Source organism: Octopus bimaculoides, chromosome 7, assembly GCF_046866305.1.
Source record: "Octopus bimaculoides isolate indiv1 chromosome 7, ASM4686630v1, whole genome shotgun sequence".
Classification (NCBI taxonomy): Eukaryota; Metazoa; Mollusca; class Cephalopoda; order Octopoda; family Octopodidae; genus Octopus; species Octopus bimaculoides.
This window is the reverse complement of record NC_142934.1, coordinates 7,712,891-7,735,036: the sequence shown is the minus strand read 5'-3', so window position 1 is coordinate 7,735,036 and position 22,146 is coordinate 7,712,891. Positions and strand designations below refer to the sequence as shown.

The 22,146-nt window shown below is 39.4% G+C and overlaps 1 protein-coding gene across 3 annotated transcripts in view; it reads left to right on the top strand.

The window, feature by feature from the left end:
• Positions 1 to 1,562: 1,562 nt before the first annotated feature.
• The window catches only part of LOC106880312 (RNA ligase 1), a 58,806-nt gene continuing 38,222 nt past the window's right edge, over positions 1,563 to 22,146 (top strand). The window contains exons 1-3 of one of the 3 annotated variants that reach the window (XM_052969193.2): positions 1,563 to 2,253; positions 3,921 to 4,026; positions 15,391 to 15,612. In XM_052969193.2, the coding sequence (XP_052825153.2) occupies positions 15,405 to 15,612 (208 nt within the window). In that variant the 5' untranslated portion in view covers positions 1,563 to 2,253; positions 3,921 to 4,026; positions 15,391 to 15,404. Of the gene's footprint in view, positions 2,254 to 3,911; positions 4,027 to 15,390; positions 15,613 to 22,146 lie in introns of those variants that run through there. The other 2 variants (XM_052969194.2, XM_089354705.1) reach the window with 2 other exon arrangements.

The following is a 22,146-nucleotide window of genomic DNA, read 5'->3' as shown; positions in this document are numbered from 1 at the left end:
GGGGGACAAACACAGACACGCAAATACACACAACACACACACACACATACGACAGGCTTCGTTCAGTTTTCGTCTCCCAAATCCACTCACAAGGCCTTGGCCAGCCCGAGGCTATCATAGAAGACACCTGCCCAAGGTGCCACGCAGTGGGACGGAGCCCAGAACCATGTGGTTGGGAAGCAAGCTACTTACCACACATCCACTCTTGCTCCTAGTTATTAGTTATTCAAAATGGTTTCAAATTTCGACACGAGGCCAGCAATCTTAAGGGAAGGTGGGAGTCGATTATTTTGACTTCCAGTGCTCGACTGGTACTTATTTCATCGACCCAAAAGGACGAAAGGAAAAGTTGACGTCAGTTGAATTTGAACTCTGGAAAAATACCGTCAGGTCCAACGCTCCACCGATTCAACCAGCTCGCCATTTTAGTTTAGTTTGTAAAACTTCTTTCTAATTCTCGCACAAGGCCAGCAATTATGAAGGGTGGGACTAATTCGATACCTCGACCTTTGTACTTGACTGGTGCTTTAGTTTATTGGGCCCTGAAGGATGATAACCAAAGTTGATCCTTGTGCCCATAATAAAGGAATAAATCATATTATCTGGGCAACGCCGGGATGCATTGCTCATGTGTGCGTGCGTGTGTATTGAAGTTACCTTTGGTTTCATGTTAAGAAAATTACCTTACTGTCTTAGCAATTTTTCTAGCCGATCACATGGAGGAATAAAGAAATTTTATCCACTAATGCGATGTTGAGCACTCATTCCCGTTGTTCGACATTTACGTATATATATTTGAAAATCCTGCACGACCAGGTGAAAAGCGCTTTATTTAATATGTGACATTAATAAAAATCTGTAAATGTACAAACATCCAGATTTCTGAGTGCCTTAATTTATATATATATATATATATATATATATATATATATATATATATATATATATATATATATATATATATATATACATGTGTGTGTGTGTGTGTAATGTAGCGGTTCGCCCGAAGAGACCTATAGAATAAGTACCAGGTTAAAAAAAAAACAAATAAATACTAAGGTTGATTCATTCGACTAAAAAAACAAACAAAAGAAATTATCGAGGCATTGCCCCAGCAAGGCCGCAGACTGAAATAAGCGAAAGATAAAAAATAGGCGAATTTGTTTGTATGGCTGTTGGGTATACTATAGGCCCAAGTTGGGGTTAGGCTAATTAATTTTTTAAATATTTATTTAACAAATTCTTGAAGGGGAAAGGCTGGAATAATCCTCAAAAGTAATATTTTCCCCAATATAATTGTAATATACATTATGAAAATGTATGAGGAAACAAAGTCGATTCGTGTGAAATATCCGAAACGCTTTTTACTCATGTACAAAAATATTTTCCCAACAAATTCTGAAATAATCGTAATTTACATAGTCTGAAGCGTATTTGGAGAAAATTTCATTAAAAAATATTATAATTTAAAGAAAGTTATAAAAAAAAAACAAATAAATTTCGCTAAGGGGCACATTTGTGTAGTTATGCTTAAGTCGATGAGGGGGTACATTTGTGTAGTTATGTTTAAGTTTTCACGGATTCGATTTGTTGACGTTTACAATGTTTGCCACGTTATAGATTGGTAAAATCGTTAGCGCATCGGACAAGATAACTTGTAAATTATTCCGCCTCCTAACGTTCTGACTTCAAATACCATTGAAACCAACCTTGCTCTTTTTATCCTCCTGGGGGATTGATAAAATCGAGCGTGCCATTCCTTCAAATTCGAAGCCTCTCGCATATGTAAGAAATCTGTATTTATAGCAGCAGGATCACAGACGATCTTAGTCTTGTTTGGACAAGAAAAGAAAATATTAAGAAAAAAAAAAAATCACGCGAAACTGACACAGTTGGAGGCAAAACCGTGTAGTTCCTCTTCCTTAATAACCGGAAGTTATATAAGATTTTTTTTCTTTTGCCTTCCCTAAAGTGTAAGAATTGGCACTCCTCTCTCCTACTACACAAGACACACGCACGCATACGTACACATAGAAGCGCACATGTATTCATATACATAATCGGTACAAACACACACACGCACATATATACAGACGCACCGCATACGTATACAAGCGTGCAATGTGCGCGCGCGTGTGTCTGTAAGACAAATTGTTATCAGTGAATAAGAAAACTCTCGTAAAGCTGTTTCCTCCTAACAAAATCAACTTTAACAGCGGTAAATAAAACATTTCCCTCCATCGTGGATCAGAGGTAATATAATATACAAACCTATATATACATATTCTTTCTTTTTAATTAATTCTTTACTTTCTTTACTCAAATAGATGCTTTCGTGCGCGTGTGTGCACACACACACACATTATCTCTCTCTCTCTCTATATATATATATATCTATATCTATCTATCTATCTATATATATATATATATATATATATATAATAATAATAATATCGTTACACATATATACGTGCATGTATGTACATAACCTACATCTACATGTATATATAGATGCATATCTGGGTACAGGGCGTCACAAAAAAACGTGGACAAAATGGAATGTATGTATTCCATTTATATATATATATATATATATATATATATATATATATATAGTGCTGGTACATTTCTATTGTATTTCTCACAGCATATTTTAACAATACAGCTTTTATATGCCGACGTAATTCAGTGCTTTACGTAAATAAAAACCTAAGTAACACATATTACCACGCTTAGGCACACGCACAGACAATCATAGATAGACTCACATTTATACACAAACACATGCATTCATAATCGTTTTCTTTTAAACTTTACAGGAATTTATCCGGTCACTCATACCTTGATATCTGTGTATGCGTGTGCATATAATATAATATAATATAATATGATATAATATATGTATATGAATATATGTTTTTGTATATAATATGATATATGTATATGAATATATGTTTTTATATTTCTTAGATATCTTTCGTAATGTTCTGTTTTTCTGTGTCTATCGAATTTCCTGTTTGCACACAAACATATGACTTTCTCTGACTTCTTTTTTCTTTCATTCCATTTGCCCTTCACTTTCTATTTCTCATGTACATCTGTCTCCTTTTCATTCACTTTTCGTAGTTTTCTGGTTTCCATCTCTTCTCCCCCCCTTTTCTTCTTCTTCTTCCCCTTTCGCTCTGTAAATTCTCATTTCTTTCACTGTTCTCTCTTCCCTTTTCCCCCTCTTTCTCTCTTTCATTTTTACACTGTCCATTAATTGATATCATTTAAATTTTTGCAATTCATATAATATTAGATCCTTTTCCACTGTTGTGTATTTTTTCGTAGATTTCTCTTATTCGCATCAATTCCTCTTTCGTATTTTCTTTCTCTCTCTCTCTCTCTCCATTCAGTCTCTCTTTTATCGCCTAAACTTTCTGCTTTCTCCATTCATTTATCCGTCTTTCATCTCTCCTCGTTTGTCTTCTTTCACTCTACCCGTACCCCTACTTTCTCTTTCATTTTCCCCTTTTTCTTCCCTCATTCTCCTGCTTATTCTTCCTCCTCGTTCTTCTTTTCTCTCTTCATCCTTTATATATATATATATGTTCTTTCTCCTCTTTCGTCCTTTTCGCTTTACATCTTTAACCCTATCTATTTCCCCTCGTTTTATTTAATTGTCCGTAATTCTTTTAGTTTCCTCTCGTTCCTTTTTGTTCTTATATTTCTCCTTTCCCTCATTCTCTCAGTCTGTTTCTACTTCTCTCTCTCTCTCTCTCTACATACCTCTTTAATAAAGCGCTTTCTCTTTCTCTCACTTCCTCTTTTCTGTGTTACACTCTCTGTTTTCGTCCTATTACTCTACACTTTTTTTTCTGTCTTTGTTTGATCTCTTCACTCTCTTTCTCACAACCCACGCAATCGTTGTTTTCTAGAAGCCGTCTTGTAAATCGGACCGTCTCGTCAGCTTTCAACACATTCTTTTTAATGCTTCGATTTCTTATGGAACTCAACTGATCGCCCCGAAGTTGCTGTAAGACTGTTAGTATTTCGACTTTAGTCTACGTTACTCTTCTCTCCCTGTTTGCCATTTACCTTTATTCCGTCCTCTGTTTCCTTGTTTTTTAAAATTTTTTACTCTCTCTTTAATTATTTCTGTCTTCCTATTTCTACTTTTCTTCTGTGTATATCTGTGCTTTTATAAATATTTATAATGTAAGTGTCGACATTTGTGGAGTCCATGCATGTATCTTATAATCCACGCTTACAGTTTGTAAACGATAGAAGAAACAATCTGCATTATATATATATATATATATATATATATATATATATATATATATATATATATATAAACGTTATTATTTCTAAATCTCTCAAAGCGAGATATTCAGTAACAGTTCTTTAAAGTAAAGACTATTTCCCAACATTATGTGGCTGTCCTGGATAGGACAATTGTTACTGTTCTTTAACCCCAATATATATATATATATATATATATATATATATATATATATATATATATTGTGTGTGTGTGTGTGTGTGTGTGTGGAATAAAACTAATATTGTGTGGTTATAGCCCGAAGACACTTCGGAAATCTACCGGCTGTTCATTGATTTTCCCCATTCCACTTGATCAATCATTATGTTTACCCCCCATCGCCGCCCTCAACTCTGATTTTTGGTGTGGACGCTGCCGCCAATTTAACCATAAAATCTGATTCTTTCTCCATGCAGCTATATCACAGCAGGAAACGATCAACCGAATCAATTGAGTAATTAAAGCAAATATTTATTGTTGTGCTAATTTATTGATTAACGAACATTCATTAATATTTTTCACACACGCACACATACACACACACACATGCACACACACACGCGCATACATACTCGCGCGCGCACTTTCATATTTGCACTCATTATAAAGACCGTTTCGGACCTACTATATTTTGATTTCAAACCCTGCCTGATTTGATTTTGAAGGTTAATCCACAAGGATCAGTAAAATCAGCACCAGTAATGTATTGAACATCCATATAATCAACTAATTAACTATATCTAACCTCAACAGAAATTAACATTTAGACTTAGCTTATATAACGGCTGGGATGGGGGGGGGGATACTCCAGAGTGACGTTCTCTATTACGAAACCCAAGCGTGATAGGATCTCATATATGTAACATGTTTTGAAAATTTTCGATCAAATATTATCCACACTATTAGCTACCAAAATCTCCCTCTCGAGATGTTTAAAATCAATAACGAAAAAAAAAAAAAACAAGGGAGATAACTCTAAATTGTTAGGATCCATCCCCCATGTGCATTGTCCATATTCTACAAAATTTCCCTTTAACTGATTATATTAGAGTTATTTCCCTTGTTGGTCATGGTTAAAAAAATCTTTAACATTCGAAAGACAGATTTATTAATTGCATGGGTAATTTCAATCGCTCGAAGATTCTCATCTCTCTATATTCTATACGTGTGATCCTACAGTCTGCACGTTAACTATAGATCTTCTGCACGTTATCTTTGTCATAATATTTAAGCCTTCAACAAATTAATATCTATCGTTGCCAGTGACCCTGGACTGGCTCTTGTGCGGGCGGCACATAAAATACACCATTTTGAGCGTGGCCGTTGCCAGTACCGCCTGACTGGCCTTCGTGCGGGTGGCATGTAAAAGCACCCACTACACTCTCAGAGTGGTTGGCGTTAGGAAGGGCATCCAAGCTGTAGAAACTCTGCCAAATCAGATTGGAGCCTGGTGTAGCCATCTGGTTCACCAGTCCTCAGTTAAATCGTCCAACCCATGCTAGCATGGAAAGCGGACGTTAAACGATGATGATGATGAAATTTACTTCCTCCATCTCTAAAACACGTATCTGTGCATGCCTAAGTAAGTTTGAATGGCGATAGACAACTCCCTTTTTGTGTGGTTGAAGAACCAGCGACGTCTATTTATCAGAAACAATGAACAAACAAACGTAAGTGTGCAAACTACATCTCTTTTGCTGGAATGTAAAACTATAGAGAGCCGTTGGGATAGCTGCCTGGTTATGATGTTTGAACCACGGGCATGTGGTTTGTAGGTTCGATTCCATTGCATGACAACTTGGGCAAATGGTTTCTTCTGTAGCTTTGAGTTTACCAATATTTTGTGAGTGAAATTTAGTACATAGGAAAATATAAAGAAGCTCTTGGTGTGTAGATGTGTTTAGCTGTAGTGATAGCTCACCATCATTATTATTTAACGTTCATTTTCCATGCTGGCATGGGTTGGACTGTTCGACAGGTGCTGGCAAGCTAGAGCTGCTCCAGACCCCAATTGTCTGTTTTGACATGGTTTCTATGGCTGGATACCCTTCCTAATGCCAGCCACTTTACAGGGGTGGCACAATCACTTAGTGGTTATGGAGTGTTGGACTCATGATCGTAAGATTGTGGTTTCAATTCTTGGACCAGGTGATGCATTGTATCCTTGAGCAAAACCCTTCATTTCACATCGCTCCAGTCCACTCAGCTAGCAAAAATGACTAACCCTGTGACAGACCAGTATCTTGTCCAGGTGGGGAATTCATATGCCATAAAACTGGGAAACCGGCCCTTATGAGTCAGTATTAACTTTATTAACTTTACCTTTACCACTCTACAGAGTGTACTGGGTGCTTTTTACGTGGTACCAAGAGGCTGTGTAGTTGAACAGTTTGCTCTGTAGCCTCAGAAGTTTTGTTTTGGTTCCCCCATTGTGTTGCATCTTAGCCAACTTTCCTCTACTTTATTCTCAAGCCAAAAACCAAAGCCTTGTGAGTGGATTTGGTTGAGGGAAACCGAATGAAGCCTATCGTATTTACGTATATATATATATATATATATATATATATATATATATGTATGTATGTGCCAGATGCTCAGGAGCAATAAACACTGACAATGTGCAGAGAACATTTTACTACACTCTCGGAGTGGTTGGCGTTAGGAAGGGCATCCAGCTGTAGAAACTCTGCCAGATCAGATAGCCTGGTGCAGCCATCTGGTTTGCTAGTCCTCAGTTGATTCGTCCAACCCATGCCAGCATGGAAAGCAGATGTTAAACAATGATGATGATGATGACATATATATATATGACAAATGGAAGATGGAGTATACGAGAATTTATTATTATTTCTAGTCCAACCAATGTAAGCATGGAAAAGTGGACATTAAAACAATGATGGAGATGATGATGATGAGAATGATGATGATGATGATAATGATGATGATGATGATTGCTATGCTATTTGGAGACAAGATGGTTATATCAAGAGAAAGTTCTACAATCAGTAATGTTATTTTGAAGTGAAGTAGAATTTTTTTTTTTTTTATATAAATAAAATCTTTTTTTTTTATCTTCAAGCTTTACAGATTTCAAGTGGATGCTTCAATTAGCTTATCTGTCTAATATTTTTTTTTTATTATTTTTTTATATATGAACTAAATTACATAAATATCTCTCTACAACATCACAAACAAACAATTATTGAGTAGAAAATAGAAAATAAATTCACTGAAAGAAAAATGCTCAACTTATAGAAAAGCAAAACAGAACGAGGCAAAAGAAATGGCATCTTTTCCAACATTCAAATGACCGAAAAAAGGTCACAATAATATTTTTAACCCTTTTGTTAGAATCATCATCATCATCATCATCGTTTAATGTCCGCTTTCCATGCTAGCATGGGTTGGACGATTTGACTGAGGACTGGTGGACCAGGTGGCTGCACCAGGCTCCAATCTGATCTGGCAGAGTTTCTATAGCTGGATGCCCTTCCTAACGCCAACCACTCCGAGAGTGTAGTGGGTGCTTTTACGTGCCACCGGCACGAAGGCCAGTCAGGTGGTACTGGCAACAGCCACGCTTGAAATGGTGTACTTTATGTGCCACCTGCACAGGAGCCAGTCCAGGGGTACTGGCAATGATCTCGCTCGAATGTCTTTTCATGTGTCACTGGCACAAGTGCCAGGAAGGTGACATTGGTAACGATCACACTCAAATGGTGCTATTTACGTGCCACTGGCACGGAAGCCAGACAGCTGCTCTGGCAACGTTCATGCTCGGACGGTGCTGATATGCATTGCCTCTGTTTCAAATGATTCTGAAAATAGTGAAGAATTTAGTAAGATAACTTCAACTGTATTAATCTGGTTTTAGAAGATAAATTAACAGGAAATTCAGATGGAATTTGGTTTGAATTTGGTTTTCTTTAAAACAAGAGGTTTCTTTCATAGAACCAGGAACAGTATTGGACAGATTGGTGTCAAAATGGTTAATGATATTCTTTTATTCTTTTACTTGTTCAGTCATTTGACTGTGGCCATGCTGGAGCACTGCCTTTAGTCGAGCGAATTGACTCCAGGACTTATTCTTTACAGAACATTATCTGATTTGGCATGGTTTTCTATGGCTGGATGCCCTTCCTAATGCCAACCACTCCATTAGTGTAATGGGTGCTTTTGTGTGCCACTGGCGTCGGTGCCATTTGCATGACACTTGAGTGCTTCTATGTGCCACTGGCATGGGTGCGAATTTGCATGACACCGGTATGTGCCACGGCAATTGTTTACTACTGTTAAACTTTGTTGAGACAAGGGGTCACTCGCATACACTTGTAACCTGTCCCTTATATTCTTTTATCTATGACTCATTTCAGTCATGGGACTGTGACCATGCTGGGGCACCTCCTTGAAAAGTTTTGCAGAACAAATCAACCACAATACTTATTTTTTGAAGTTTGGTATTTGTTCTATTCATTGTTTTTGCTGCTAAATTATGGACATAAACAAATTAACACTAATTGATAAGAGATACGAACCACAAATACAACCTTAAAGACACAAACTTACTCACACACACACACACACACACTTGCCCCTGTGCTGGTGGCACGTAAAAGCACCCACTACACTCTCAGAGTGGTTGGCATTAGGAAGGGCATCCAGCTGTAGAAACCTTGCCAGATCAGATTGGAGCCTGGTGCAGCCTCCTGGCTTCCTAGACCCCAGTTGAACCGTCCAACCCATACCAGCATGGAAAGTGGACGTTAAACAATGATGATGATGATGATGAGGATGATGACCTGTGTGTGTGTGTTTGTCCCCCACCACTGCTTGATAACTAGTGTTGGTTTGTTCATGTACCCATAACTTAGCTGTTCAACAAAAAAGAACAAAAAAAACCTGATTGAACAAATACCAGGCATTTAAAAAAAAATAAGTACAGGAGTTGACTCGTTTGAATAAAACCCTTCAGGGCAATGCCCCAGCATGGCCACAGTTCAATGAGTGAAACACATAAAAAAAGTTTAAGAAGTAAACAAGAGGTATTGGAGCGTGACACCCACACAGTCCTTTGACTTGTGAAATCTCGTCAAACTGTCCAGTCTTTGCCCTCATGAAAGCCGGATGTTAAATCACAATGGTATGATATGTGCATATATTTGTGTTCATGTGTTAGTATTGTTGGTTGAGAATCTATAGATATACACTAGTTTAGTATAACATTGACACAAAAAATTGCAAGTTAATTAGTATTACTTGAAAGGACATGAATTCAGTTTCACAATTTTCTGACACACTTAAAAAGAAGTTCTATTTTATTTATCTCACCTGGTTTACAAATAACAAAATCTTTCTATGGTCGTAGCGTTTTCCCTCAAACTGACAGACTTTGGGACTCTCTTCCATCCCATTTTTTTCCTTTCTTTTTATAACCTGAACTCCTTCAAATCTAAAGTAAATTAATTTCTTTTGCCTCAATTTCTCTTTCTTTTGCCTTAATTTCACCTTTTGTCTTAATTTCACCTTTTGTTGCCTTAATTTCTCTTTATTTTGCCTTAATTTCTCTTTCTTTTGCCTTAATTTTTCTTTATTTTTTGCCTAATTTCTCCTTCTTTTGCCTTAATTTTTCTTTATTTTTTGTCTTAATCTCTCCTTATGCCTTAACTTCTCTCTTTTGCTCTTAATTTCTCCTTCTTTTGCCTTAATTTCTCTTTCTTTTGCCTTAATTTCACCTTTTGTTGCCTTAATTTCCCTTTCTTTTGCCTTAATTTCTCTTTTTGTCTTAATTTTTCCTTATTTTGTCTCAATTTCATCCTCACACTCGCCTTGTTTGGGACTTCATAAAAAAAAAAGGACCCTTTTGTTACGATTATTCTATTATACTTTCTTTTTGTTTCAATTAATTTTAGTTTAAAATTCTAGCACAAGGCCAGTAATTTGTTTTTTTGGGGGTGGGATTGGGGTGGGTGGTGGTTTAAGTTTATTACATCGACCCCTAGAGCTGAATTGATACTTGCTTTATCATCTGTGAAAGAATGAAAACACTAGCATAGCTAGAGTGTGTGCTACCTGGGGTGGTCCTGCCATTTACCATCCCCGGACCCCACAAAAATACACATAATGCCTACAGCAGACCCAAAAGTGCTGCCCCTTTAAAAGTGCCGCCCAGAGTGGACTGCCCCCTATCACTCTCCCCTAGCTACGCTAGTGGATGAATGACAAAGTTGACCCCAGCAAAATTTGAAGTTGGAACATAAAAATGAATGAAATACCACTAAGCATTTTATCTGGTTTTCCAACGATTCTGCCAGCTCGTTACCTTAATTAAGAATTAATTAAAATATCTTTGTTGATATTAAGCTGGTATTTGCAGGAAATTAATGTGAAATTTTGATGGAAGGTTTTAGATTTAGATCGCTTGAAAACAGGAATTTTGTATGATAGAACTGGTATCAGTCTCTGGTGGGTTGGTACGAAAAGAGTTGTGAGATCACTCAGTATATACTCAGGTACCCTTCAGTTATAATTCCCAATGAGTGAGCTCCTGTGTGGTCACTTGACTTGCTAGAAACACCAGCTAAATCACATCTTCGGCAAAACACATTCTACTCTCTAGGGAGCAGAAAAATTATATTGAATACAGTAGTGATATGTAACCCTAAAATATCAGAAAGGAATGCTTTTAATCCCAGGTCTGTTCAATAAGAACGGACTCAGGGCTGCCCAACAACGATTTTCCTTGTTATCAAAGTACCAAAGCTGAGCGTGCCTGTTTAGCAAATGAGTTGGTCTTATTAGTATACCGATGATAAAGACCTTTTTATTACAGTGCAATTTATATTGGTATACTCTCTCTCTCTCTCTCTCTCTGTTTATCACAGACGATGTAGCTTGATTAATGTACTTAGATAACCTCCAGCCGCTCACTCGTTACTCTTTGACCTTCAATATCAATCACAGTAAGCTCTATTCTTTGATGTAGTTTCAAGTATGAATTTCCTGTTTCTGTTTCTTTAGGCTTATTGGAACAGTTGTGTATATTAGTTCTCTATAATCATTTTCCTTAAGGATGTTATACAATGATGATGAGATTTCTCCTCCCCTCCTCCTCCACCCATCCGCCTCCCCTCCTCCTCCCTCCCCATCCCTCCCCATCCCTCCCCTCCTCCTCCATCCTCCCCTCCCCCTCCTCCTCCCTCCTCCTCCCTCCTCCTCCTCCCTCCCTCCCCTCCTCCTCCCTCCCTCCCCTCCTCCTCCCTCCCCTCCTCCTCCTCCCTCCCTCCCCTCCTCCTCCCTCCCTCCCTCCCCTCCTCCTCCTCCCTCCCCTCCTCCTCCCTCCCCTCCTCCTCCCTCCCCTCCTCCTCCCTCCCCTCCTCCTCCCTCCCTCCTCCTCCCTCCCCTCCTCCTCCCTCCCCTCCTCCTCCCTCCCCTCATCCTCCCTCCCCTCATCCTCCCTCCCCTCCCTCCCCTCCCATTCCCCCATAATAAGCAATATTTTTGCTTAATAAGAATGATATTAATTTCCTTCATTGGCACAAGACCACCAAATGATAGAAAAGTGCAGATGACTACTACTTACCTGATGGACCCCAGGTGAATTAATGATAACGTGACCTTACCTGCCAAGATTTCAAATGTGATTGTGAAAGAATGTAACCATAAAGAATTCTGCCAAATCTGCCATTCATCACCTTAATAATAATAATAATAATAATGATAATGATAATAATGATGATGATGATGATGATGATGATGATGATAATAATGATGATGATGATGATAATGATAATAATGATGATGATGATGATGATAATGATAATAATGATGATGATGATGATATAATAAATGCCCAGCTGGCAACAAGGTTTGTGATAAGGAAGAAAGAAAAGTCGAGAGATATAACAGGTTAGCTTGGGAGGTTAAGCAGTTGTGGTCGATGAAAAAGCTGGTAGTGGTAATAGTACCAATAATTGTTGGAGCCCTGGGAACAGTGAGCAAAAATCTCGAGAAGTACATGGAACAAATAGGGGCTGCAATAGGGGTGGAGCACTTGCAGAAAATGGCACTGCTTGGAATCGCTTGAATACTCCAGATGGTGCTCGAAAAATAAGAGGTGTTACCTTAGGTCATTGAGTGAACAGCTGACACCGAAGTACATAAAAGCATAAGTCCTGGGGTTGATTCGTTCAACTAAAATCCTTCCTGGTGGTGCCCCAGCATGGCCACCATCTAATGACTGAAACACGTAAAAGATACGAGATAGAGGGGGTATGTGTGTGTGTGGATATGTGTGTCTGTGGGGGTATGTGTGTGTATATGTGTATGTGTGCTTGTGTGTGTATGTGTGTGTGTATATGTGTGTATGTGTGTGCGCATGAGTGCTTGTGTGTATGTGTGTGTGTGTATGTGTGCATGTGTGTGCATATGTGTGTGTGTATGTGTGCACGTGCGTGCATGTGTGTATATGTGCGTGTGTGTGTGTATGCCTGTGTGTGTGTTCATGTCTGTATGTGTGTGCATATGTGTGTATGTGTGTAGGAATGTGTGTGTGCACGCATGCATGAGTGCGTGTGTGTGTATGTGTGTGTGTGTGTGTGTGTGTTTGCATGTGTATGCCTGTGTATGTGTGCCTATGCGTGTGTATTATTTCTTTATTGCCCACAAGGGGCTACACACAGAGAGGATAAACAAGGACAGACAAACGGATTAAGTCGATTACATCGAGCCCAGTGCATAACTGGTACTTATTTAATCGACCCCGAAAGGATGAAAGGCAAAGTCGACCCCGGCGGAATTTGAACTCAGAACGTAGCGGCAGACGAAATACCGCTAAGCATTTCGCCCGGCGTGCTAACGTTTCTGCCAGTTCGTCGCCTTTAATATGTGTTGTGTGTGTAATGTGTGTGTATGTGTTGTGTGTGTAATGTGTGTGTATGTGTTGTGTGTGTAATGTGTGTGTATGTGTTGTGTGTGTAATGTGTGTGTATGTGTTGTGTGTTTCTGTGTGTGTGTATATGCATGTGCACACACGCGTGCGTGCATGCATGCATGTGTGTGTGTGCGTGCAAAAAAAGAATAAGAACGACATTGTATTAGCAACATTAAGAGTGATGATGACATTTGTGGTTAAGCAGAATAAACACTCACCGAGGCTTTATCTCTGTTATTGCATCTATATATGTACCCCCCCCCCCCACACTGACTTTTGCTTACCCTTCGCTCTTCTTGTTGTTCTTGTTGCTGTCAACACCCTTCTCACCTTCTCTCTCTGCACATATTTCACACTGAGCAACTCACTCCATCTAATGAAACAATGTCTGCTCTATACCAGCTGCATTTGATTTATCTTATCTCATAAAGTGCATCTATAATGTGCAGCGTGCAGACATATTCTTATGAGTTGCTCTGTTTTATTTATCCTGCATTTGGTGTGGTTGCCGCTAAGGCTTTTTCTCTCTCCCTTCTTTTTAAAGATTTTTCTTGTTTTTTTTTTTTTCAAATGTAGTGTTTTCAGCTTCCATTATTGCACACAATGGTTAGACAGCTGCTCTGAATGAATTTCAGAAAATCTTGTTTATTTCTATGAGGGCCTTTAACATTAAACAATAATAACTATAAAAACACCACCCACAACAACACAATAACCACGACTATTTATGCATTTATTTTGTTGCTTGTTTGTTAAATAGACACAATTCCTGCTGCAGTGATGATGAATGTAGCAGCTGGTGTTAGTGTGCACGCTTGCAGAATTCCACTTGGTTTGCTGGGTTGTTGTGTTGTCTGCAGTTTGGTCTCTTTTAAAGAATCAGTTAAAAGAAACAAGAAAAGAGCCTGTGTTACCCAGTTACCCTGCTTTTGTTCCACATTGCCAATTCCATTCTTCTTGTATTCTTTGTTTGTGGATTGGTTGACAGGTTTTGACAATGCTTGCAGTTGAGAAACGCTTCATATGCAGTTTTGATTTTGTTTTATTTTTCTTAAATTTCTTCACTGGAGTAATTGGAACTAAGGATAAAACGAGTTATCATCATCATCATCATTATCATTTTTAATGTCCACTTTTCTATGCCTACATGAGTTGGACGGAACGTGCAGAGACAAATTTTCTATAGCTGGATGCCCTTCATGTCATCAACCCTCACCTGTTTCCAAGCAAGGTAATATTTTGTCATGACCACACAGGTTTCCGCAGAATATTTAAATGGAAAACAGACATTAAAAGATGGTGAGGACAATAATAACGATGATGATGATCTAATCAGTGTTTTCAATCAGTTTGATTTCTGCTCTTTATCAAGAATCCTAATCTTGGATGTGTACATGTCTCCTGGGGTTAAATTACAGCAACATTCGTCCTAAACCAGGACTGCCATGTTATGTTGGCAAACAATCTTTACTACGTAACATATGAAATTTTGATAAAAAGTTTTTAACCCTTTAGCATTTAAACCGGCCATATCCTGCCAAAATATTCTAAATGCTAAAGAGTGAAATTAGATCACTTTCAAACATGAAGTTTGTTTCATAAAATTTTAGTTATGGTCGATGCCAGTGTCACGTAACTGACCTGTTAATTGCACCTTTCAATCATTGGGCGATATACTGTGCTTGTGAAGACCTGTGGAGCCAAGTGAAATTGTAGTCGTGGCCGATGCCAGTGCTGTCTGACTGGTACCCATGCCAGTGGCATGTAAAAGGCACTGTTTGGGCGTTGGGCCTCATGGAGGCAGTGACAGGTGACCAAGACCTTTGGCGATGTACCATGCTTGTGTAAATCTGCGAAGCCAAGTGAGACCATAGTTGTGGCTGATGCTAGTGTCAGGTCAATGGTAAAACACACCCACAACACTCTCAGAGTGGTTGGCCTTAGGAAGGACATCCAACCGTAAGAACCTTACCAAATTAGATTGGAACCTGGTGCAGCTCCACCTAGTTTACCAGTTTCCACTCAAACCGTCCAACCCATGCCAGCATGGGAAACGGACGTTAAATGATGATGATGATGATGAATCAGGGGTGGTGGTCTTAGGTGGGTTAATACAGAAAGGATTAAACACATTTTGTTTTTGTTTTATTTACAGGTCATGGTGGTGTGATGGATAAACTGTGCTCTGTCCAAAGTAAACTAAACTGTATCTTTGAAATTGCTGTGACAAATGAACCAAGCAGCAAGCATTCTAACCAATTGTACATGGTGTCAGCGACTGACAAGTTGCGACCGGATGCTAAAGGACATAATCTGGAGACTGCTCTTCTGACAGAGAAAGTCGATGGCACGTGTGCCTACGTTGCTGAATTCAAAGGTAAATCTGTCTTCTTTTTTTATGCCTCTCTCTCTATCTCTCTCTTCTCATCACTCCTGCTCTCTGTCTGTCTGTCTGTCGGTCTGACTGTCTCCACCCCGACCCCACCCTGACATGGCTGTGTGGTTAACAAACTTGCTTTACAACTAAATGATTTCAAGTTCAATCTCAATGCTGGGCACCTTGCGCAAGTGTCTTCCACTGTAGCTCCAGGCAGACAATGCCTTGTGAGTGAATTTGATTATTTGATTGACAGAAACTGTGTAGAAGCCTGTCATATATATATATATATATATATATATATATATATATATATGTATGTATATATGTATGTATATAATGATAATATTTTATAAACTTTAAGCTTATAAAATATTATCATTTACAGAATTGTCACTCATCACTGCTTCACAAATCATCGCAGAAAATGCATATACCATCATCATCATCATCATCGTTGTTTAACGTCCACTTTCCATGCTGGCATGGGTTGGACGGTTTGACTAAGGACTGGCAAGTCAGAAGTTTGCACCAGGCTCCAGTATGATTTTGAAAGGTTTCTACAGTTGGATGCCCTTCCTAATGCCAACCACTCTGAGAATGTAGTGGGTGCTTTTTATGTACACACTGTGTGTGTGTGTGTGTGTGTGTGTGTTTGTCTCTGTACCTCTCCAGCAACCACCACCTGATAACAACTGTTGACTCAAAAATAAAAAAAGAATGATAAATCCTTGGGTCAACTGGTTCAACTGAAATCTGTCAAAGCAGTACTCCAGCATGGCCACAGTCCAATGATGGGAAACAAGTAAAATGGAAATACAGTTCTGTATTTAAGAGATGAGGAATTAGGTGCATTAATTACATTATTTTCATTTGATGGATATTTGTCCTCATCTTGTTTGTTGTTAACACAACGTTTCGGCTGATATACCCTCCAGCCTTCGTCAGGTGTCTTGGGGAAATTTCGAACCTGGGTTCTCATTCCTAAGGTATTTTTCAATATTGTTGTTATTATTATTATTATTATTATTATTATTATTATTTAGTAAACTTGGAATCTTGGAACCAACACCAGTGCCTTATATGTGGCCCTAACACTGGGGCTTTTATATGTGGCACCAGCACCATTGCTTTAAATGTGGCCCCAACACCAGTGCTTTTTATGTGGCACCAGTATGGGTGCTTCTTATGTGGCACCAGCACCAGTGCCTTAAACATGGCCCCAGCATGGGTGCTTTATACGTGGCCCCCAGCATGGGTGCTTTTTACATGGCACTAGCACCAGTGTCTTAAACATGGCCCCAGGACCGGTGCTCTTTACGTGGCTATAGCACGGTTGCTTTTTTACATGCAGGTACTGCTGTCAATTTATTCGACCGAACACTTCAAGGCAGGGCCCTAACAACGTCTGTACACTGTAATGCCTAAAACATGCAGAAGATAAAAAAACATACCAGTGTCTCTGTGCATAAATATGCTAAAATATGTATAACAACGTAGATGGGAATTGCTCATAAAACAGCTTCTCGGAGGCATGCATGAAAGCAATTCCTGTTCTAATTCCGTACCCTACTCCTACCCTCTTAGACAGGGGTGGGTCTGTGGGTCTTTCTCTTTCATTTCTTCAAAGAAATCTCTCCCTCTTTCTTTCATTTTCTACTTCCTTTCTTCAAGATTTTTTCTTCTTTTTGTCAAACAATTGACAATGAGGCGAAATGCTTAAGTACTTTTGCTCAACATACTTCTCTCTTAAGTTTTCTCAATTTGAAAACAACTCGCTGTGTGCAAAAATTTTCTTTTCTTTTCTTCTTTTTTTTTTTTGTTTCTTTTAACAACCTTTTAATTACACATGTGTAAATACTCAAGCATATGCATGTTCAAACCCTTTACCACTCCTTATATTTGCCCTCATCGACCCCCCTCGCCTCTCCCTCCCCCCATCGTGTACGTCTGAACCAAGCCTTTTTATTGCTGTTGGCATAAGAGCCTTTATTTTTAGTAGCCTAGTGTAAGAAGTTTGTGCACTTTTATCACGTTCCAGTTTTTCTTCCTCTCTCATCATCATCATCATCATCATCATCATCATCACTATCACCATCATCATCACCATCATCGTTGTCGTCAACATCGTCGTTGTCATCATCATCATCATTGTGTTTATGTCTTCATAACTTAACAGTTCACCAAAGAGGGACTGATAGAATAAGTACCAGGCTTAAAAAAAAAGATAAGGACTGGGGCTGATTCGTTTGACTCAAAACTTTTCAAAGCGTTACTCCAGCATGGTCGCTGTCTAACAACTGAAACAATGTAAAAAGATTAAAAAAAAAAAAATGAATAAAAAAAAAGAAGCAAACTAATGTTGGAATTAATAAGAACAGAATCCTATGTTTTCATACAAATTGGCGATTCCAGCAGATGGTTGTCTCTGTAGAGAGATAGAAAAACAGGATACGTTAGCAACCGAGCAGAAGGGATGATGCAGATAGAATTAGGGAACCAAGGATCAGTTCACTAATAGGTACATTAATATGCGAAGAATTATTAAGGCAGCAAACTGGCAGAATCGTTAGCACGCCGGGCGAAATGCTTAGCGGTATTCCATCTGTCCTTACGTTCTGTGTTCAAATTCTGCCAAGGTTGACTTTACCTTTAATCCTTTTGGGGTAGATAAATTAAGTACCAGTTGTATACTGGAGTCGATTTGATCGACTGGCACCCTTCCCAAAAATTTCGAGCCTTGTGCCTAGAGTAGAAAAGGGTATATTCACATATGAAGGCAGCAGGCTGGCAGAAACATTAGCATGCTGGGTGAAATGCTTAGTGGCGTTTCGTCTGTCTTTATGTTCTGAGTTGTGGAGGCACAATGGACCAGTGGTTAGGGCAGCGGACTCGCAGTCGTAGGATCATGGTTTCGATTCCCAGACCGGGTGTTGTGAGTGTTTATTGAGCGAAAGGCACCTAAAGCTCCATGAGGCTCCAGCAGGGGGTGGTGGTGAACCTGGCTGTACTTGTTTTGGTCATTTGATTGCAGCCATGCTGGAGCACCGCCTGACTGACCTTCGTGCCGGTGGCACGTAAAAGCACCCACTACACTCTCTGAGTAGTTAGCATTAGGAAGGGCATCCAGCTGTAGAAACTCTGCCAAATCAGATTGGAGCCTGGTGTAGCCATCTGGTTTCACCAGTCCTCAGTCAAACCATCCAACCCATGCTAGCATGGAAAGCGGACGTTAAACGATGATGATGATGATGATGATGATATATATATACATATATGACAGGCTTCTTTCAGTTTCCGTCTACCAAATCCACTCACAAGGCTTTGGTCGGCCCGAGGCTATAGGAGAAGACACTTGCCCAAGGTGCCATGCAATGGTACTGACCCTGGAACCATGTGGTTGGGAAGCAAGCTACTTACCACACAGCCACATATATATATATTTATACACATATATGTATATATATTTAAATATGTATGTAAATATAGGTATGTATGTGTGTGTGTGTATGTGTGTAGTCTAAAACCTTGCAAGTACCCATAAAAAAAATTAATCTTCTTCTTCAAGTTTCTACTAAAGTTCTCATAACTCTTGTCTTATCTCCTTCACTCAACTCATTCCGTTTCTTTTATCTTCTTCTCATTTTCTTTTTCCCATTTCATTCATCCTCTTTATCTCTTTCTCTTATGTTTTTTCACCCTTGTCTTCTATTTTTATCCCCTACATTTACTTGGTTTTTGGCAATTGTTTTCATCCATTTTTCCTATTTTTTTTGTTATTAATTTTAATTTTTTTTATTCATTTTTGATTCTGTTTGCTTTTCTTTTTTTTGTTGATAATTTTCTCTTTGTTTAAGTTTGTTTTTTCTTGCATTCTTTGTTTGTTTGTTTCTTTCTTCCTTCCTTCCTCTTTGTCTTTCTTCATTCTGTTTAGCCTTTCATCATCCTCTCTCTCTCTATCTCTCCCAGTCTCACTTCTGTTTGTCTATCTGTCTGTCTGTCTGTCCGCTTGTACGTTTGCCTGCCTGCCTGCCTGTCTATGCCTGTCTGTCTGTCTGTGCTTCTGTCTGTCTGTCTGTGCTTCTGTCTCTCTCTCTGCCTATATGTTTGTCTGTCTGCCTGTATGACTGCCTGTGTGCCCTGTCTGTCTGTCTGCCTGCCTGTCTGTCTATCTACCTCTCTCTGTGTCTACCTGTCTGTCCCTCTTCCTCTCTCTCTCCCTCTCTCTCTCTCTCCCTCTCTCTCTCTCTCCCCCTCTCTCTCTCCCTCTCTCTCTCTCTCTCCCTCTCTCTCTCTCTCCTTCTCTCTCTCTCCTCTCTCTCTCCTCTCTCCCCTTCTCTCCCTCTCTCTCTCCCTCTCTCTCTCCTCTCTCTCTCCTTCTCTCTCCCCTTCTCTCTCTCTCTCCTCTCTCTCTCCTCTCTCTCTCCTCTTTCTGTCCTTCTCTCTCTCTCCTCTGCCCCTCCTCCCTCTCTCTCCATCGCCCCTCCTCCTCCCCCCTCCCGCCCTCTCCCACTCTCTTTTCTTTCCAGTCTCTACCATTCTACCATTCTCCATGGCTTTCCTTTGTCTGTTAAAAATCGGTTTAGTACAACTAGAAAATAATAACACAAATAACAACAAAACAACTGCCCCCCTCCTTCCCGAGCGAACATCTTCTTCCACCTGGGTGCCGATGGCAGGTGTTTATTCCTCTCTTTTGCTATTTATTGGTTTTCTTCTGCTGTTGGAATCTTTTTCGTTCTCAATTCATTCACCACTCAACCATGAGGACACCATTTGCTTGGGTTTTTTTTTACAACTCAGACGTTTATCGTTTCAATGCAAATTGTTATTCCTGTTCCCGGATAAACATTTGCTCCTTGAGACAAAAAAAAAAGAGATATAAGAAAAAAAAAAGTTTGCAGTATCAAAAACAGTGATGATGATGATGATGATGATGACAATGATGATGGTGATGGTAGTGGTGGTGGTGGGGTGATGGTGATGGTGGTGGTGGTGGTAGGGTGATGGTGATGATGATGATGGTAGTGGTGGTGGTGGGTTGATGGTGATGATGGTGATGGTGGTGGTGGTAGGGTGATGGTGATGATGATGATAATGATGATGATGGTAGAGACAGTGGTGATGATGACGGTGCTAGTGGTGGTGGTGGTGGTTGCAGCATCAGAAACAGTGATGATGGCGATGATGATGATGATGATGATGATGATACTGGTGATGATGACGACGATGGTGATGATGATGATGATGGTAGTGGTTGTGGTGGTAGTGGTGGTGGTGGTGATGGGATGATGATGATAATGATGGTGATGATGGTGGTGGTGGTAGTGGTGTTGGTGGTGATGATGATGATGAATATATATTATCAAAATGATGTTGGGAGTAAAAGTTTTAGACAAACAAAGAAAAAAAATACAGTAGACGAATAACACCCTCCAGCCCCCGCAAACCGTTTCCCCAGATCAGATTCATTCTTTTATGAAACGAGATTCTGGAGCTATTGACTGTACTTTTGCATTTTGCATCCATTATCCCCCCCCCCTTATTTATGCGTGTGTGTGTAGGGGAGTCATACCATAAAAAGGATTGAACAGTAACGATAAGAAGGAACCCAGTATATTGTAGGTACGTGGTACTTCGTTATGCAAATACAATATACTATAAGTATATAGTATACTTCGTAGTATATTGTGTTTGTATAACGAAGTATCATGTACCTACAAGTCATTACTGTTTCCATACCAGTTCCAGGAATGTGTCTAATATGTAAAATAAAGGGCAGCGAACTGGCAGAAACGTTAGCATGCCGGCTGAAATGCTTAGCGGTATTTCGTCTGCCGCTGCGTTCTGAGTTCAAATTCCGCCGAGGTCGACTTTGCCTTTCATCCTTTCGGGGTCGATAAATTAAGTACCAGTTACGTACTGGGTCGATATAATCGACTTAATCCATTTGTCTGTTCTTGTTTGTCCCCTCTGTGTGTAGCCCCTTGTGGGCAGTAAAGAAATGCTTAGTGGTATTTTGTCTGCTGTTACGTTCTAAAAAGTACTTTTGATAAAACAGATTGAATATCCAGTCAGCCATGTCAGATCATCATCATCCAAACAGCTGCCGCTCTGTTGTCTCATTGTGACCTGTTGACAGCCTACTGGACTGAGCCATATATGAGATTCACAATACAGCAGTGTTTTGCTTTTATATGGCCTGAATTTCTGATTGCCCTCTTAAGAGATCATTCATGTCTCCATTGAATCGTTCATCTGTTGCCTCTCTGAACACAGTTTTCTGTTATTTCAGAGAAGAAGAAAAAAAAAAAAAAAGAAAAGAAAAGGAAAAAGAAGAAATTTGTGGCATTTAACTCATTTTCAAGTTTATGTTAGTCTTATGTTAATCAGTTCTCGTTTGAGAGAGTATGCAACTGGTGATGGTGGTGATGGTGGTGGTGGTGGTGGAGGTGGGGGGACAGGTTTATTATTAACATTCGTCCTTATCATGAATTGGGGCTTTTGTAAGAGAGGGAGGGGGAGATTGAGAGA